General features: G+C 43.1%; 1 protein-coding gene across 1 annotated transcript; it reads right to left on the bottom strand.

Moving 5' to 3' along the window:
- On the bottom strand, positions 1–2,152 carry LOC146386886 (uncharacterized). The gene is made up of 3 exons (XM_084927281.1): positions 1,391–2,152; positions 738–1,257; positions 1–38 (listed from the first exon to the last, which is right to left on the bottom strand). The coding sequence occupies exons 1-3, from the start codon at positions 1,661–1,663 to the stop codon at positions 1–3; spliced, it is 831 nt and encodes a 276-aa protein (XP_084783407.1). The 5' UTR covers positions 1,664–2,152.
- Positions 2,153–3,122: the final 970 nt, after the last annotated feature.

Genomic DNA, 3,122 nt, shown 5'->3' with positions numbered 1-3,122 from the left:
TTAGTCCTGTGCAGTTGGACTGATGGCACACTTATAGTCTTAAAAAAAAACAAAACAGTAAAACTCATGTAGCTGATATTACAGTTTTTCTCAAATGCTAAAACACATGTCACAAACGTTACCACCAGGTCCCCCAATGTCCAAACACAACACCCTTCTCTAAAGCTACATAAACACAACCACACCTTCCTACTGCAAAACTCAAACTCCCACACCAAGAGAGCAGCTCGAAGCTGTCAAAACTGTAAACACTATACACAGCATTACACACTACAGCAAAACAATTGAAAACACAATGCTCAATTTGTGAGAAGGTTCTTTGGTTCATAACTGCCAATGCATATTTTTATAAACTGTACAGTAACGGATCGTCATAGAACCCTGCAGAGGATTAGGCATTTAGATTTGTGAGTTTCACATGAAGACTATAAATCTATAAAAACATCCTGCATGTACGTACACTACTGTAACACAACTCAATGCAAAAACAGAATCTATCGCACACAACAGTACTCTCGGAAACATGATCAGGGTGTGAAGTCTTTTTTTATTGTCTACACGGTCTTTTTACAGTATTACACACAGTCACTGTGCGGCATCATGTCGCCGAGCTGCATTGGGCCACATCACCTCATCCACATCACAGGCTATATTGTCCCTTGCTAGGCACCGCGGGAAAAAAAACGCCCTGGAATGGCGAATCCATCCCTGGAAGGCCTCCACTGGGATGTCAGCACAGGCCAGCTCCATTGCCCGTACGAGGTTCTCTCTTGTGTATGGCTGTCTGTCATACACCTTCCATCTCCATGATGAGAAGAACTCCTCTATAGGGTTCAGGAAAGGGGAGTAGGGTGGCAGACAGACGTTTAAAAAGTGGTCACTGTTGGTGGTGAACCACTCTCTGATTTGGTGTGTTTTGTGGAAGCGGACGTTGTCCCAAATGATCACATACATGTGATGTGCTAGCCTAGGATGGTGTTGTTGACGGTCCAGGAGGATGTCTTTTAGCTCCTCTAGGAAGGTGAGGAGACGTTGGGTGTTGTAAGACCCAAGGACAGCATGCCGGTGGACAAGCCCCTCCGTACCCATAGCTGCACAAAGAGTAATATTACCCCCCCGTTGGCCAGGAACCTCAGTGATGGCTCTTTGGCCAATGATGTTACGGCCTCTTCGCCTTTGTTTCTGGAGGTTGAAGCCAGCCTCATCCAGGAAGAGGTACTCATGGGGTCTGGCCATCGCGTCCAACTGCATTATCCTCTGTGAACATGGAAAAGCGTACAGGTGTTCAGAACGGTCAATCAGGTAGCACAGTATTGTCCAGAAGTAATGTAGGCCACTAAGCAACACAGTATGTCCACTAACTGTACTGTGGACATGGATGTATACGTACTTGCACATACTCGTAACGTTGTTCTATGTGTCGCGCAGAGTTGCGCTCAAAGGGAACCCTGTAGACCTGTTTCATCCTCATCTGTTGGCGCCGGAGAACTCTGTCTATTGTGGACACGCTGACAGCATCAATGTTCTCAAAGTTTACATTATCTGCAATGACTTTGTCTCTGATCTCTCGGAGTCTAATGCAGTTGTTCTCATAGACCATATCTGCAATGAGGGTTTCTTGTGCCGCTGTGAATATGGCAACCCTCCCACCTCTATGTGGCATCCTTTCAGCTCTAAAGAAAGAAACATGTGTTGTCAATTGACTGATTTATATGTAAAACTACATGTAAAGTAACAGACCACTTTCACAGGCCTGCAAAACTGTAGTGTGACAAAGAAAGCAATAGCGTACTATACCTGTTGTGTTGTCTAAATGCCTTGATAATGGTGGCCACGGTGAACCTACTCAGGTTTGGATGTACTCTTCGTCCCGCTTCAGCCATTGTTATGCCATGGCCAATGACATGATCAATTACTGTTGCTCGCATATCATCTGTTATGATGGTGCGAGGTTGTCTTCTTCTCCCACCTGGACCTTCTCCTCTCTCTTGTTGGCCTCCTTCTCTTCCTCCTCTACTCCGAACTCCTCTTCTTCTTAGGCCTTCACCTCTTCCTCCTCTGATCTCAACCCCTCTTCCTCTTTGACCTGCAGCTCTTCTCCTTCCGCACGCTCGAATGCCTTCATCCATTGTGATTGTTTGGCATCTTCACCAAACTATGCTTTTATAGGTGGGGTCACATCATTAGCAACAGGTGTCTTCAATTTTGAGTCGTTGTGTGTAGTGACTGACGCCAGGTGTGTTCCCTGTGTTCAAAGATTGGTGACTGTGGCAAGCATTTTGCATCACATGGGCTTTCATTTGAGAATATGAGCAGAGTTGTTTTGCAACATGTGTTTTAGCAAGGAAAAATGTGTTTAGATTTATGAGTACAGAGGGTTGTGTTTTGTGAATTGTGTCTTCATGTGACATGTGTTTATGGTACTGGAATATGGTGGCTACATTTAGTAAATGTGTTTAGACTACTGGTCATTTGGGTTACAGGATTGGCTTTTGTGTTTTAACATTTGAGAAAAACTGTAATAGACCTCTCTGCATTAATTCATACTACGCCTGGCTCTGTCAGAGGTTTTTTCCAGTTAAAAGGAAGTTTTACCTTCCCACTGTCACCCAAGTGCTTGCTCATAGGGGGTCATTTGATTGTTGGGTTTTTCTTTTTATGTATCCTGTGATTTGACGCTGTATAAATACAATTTTTATGTGATCACACTAGTAGAACAGCACAGAAAAAAATAATACAGAATATTTCATTACTCACTGTAAGCACATGACTCCCTCTTGCAACAGTATGTCACTGAAGCCATTTGGCTTGGGCAATCTAGGCTATTTGGCTGAATATGAAAACAAGCTGAGAAGATTTGCACTGATCAGAATAAATATTACAGTTTTTCTCAAATGTTAAAACACAAAAGCCAATCCTGTAACCCAAATGACCAGTAGTCTAAACACATTTACTAAATGTAGCCACCATATTCCAGTACCATAAACACATGTCACATGAAGACACAATTCACAAAACACAACCCTCTGTACTCATAAATCTAAACACATTTTTCCTTGCTAAAACACATGTTGCAAAACAACTCTGCTCATATTCTCAAATGAAAGCCCATGTGATGCAAA

This window comes from Perissodus microlepis, chromosome 5 (assembly GCF_051167445.1).
Source record: "Perissodus microlepis isolate ML-2025 ecotype Zambia chromosome 5, ASM5116744v1, whole genome shotgun sequence".
NCBI lineage: Eukaryota > Metazoa > Chordata > Actinopteri > Cichliformes > Cichlidae > Perissodus > Perissodus microlepis.
This window is presented reverse-complemented; position numbering and strand designations above follow the sequence as displayed.

Coding starts and splice junctions, on each gene's coding strand:
- LOC146386886 (XM_084927281.1), bottom strand. CDS start 1,663: ATGCCACATAGAGGTGGGAGGGTTGCCATATTCACAGCGGCACAAGAA. Junction 1,258..1,390: donor AACGTTACGAGTATGTGCAA/GTACGTATACAT, acceptor CCATGTTCACAG/AGGATAATGCAGTTGGACGC. Junction 39..737: donor ACGGGCAATGGAGCTGGCCT/GTGCTGACATCC, acceptor TTTTTTTTTAAG/ACTATAAGTGTGCCATCAGT.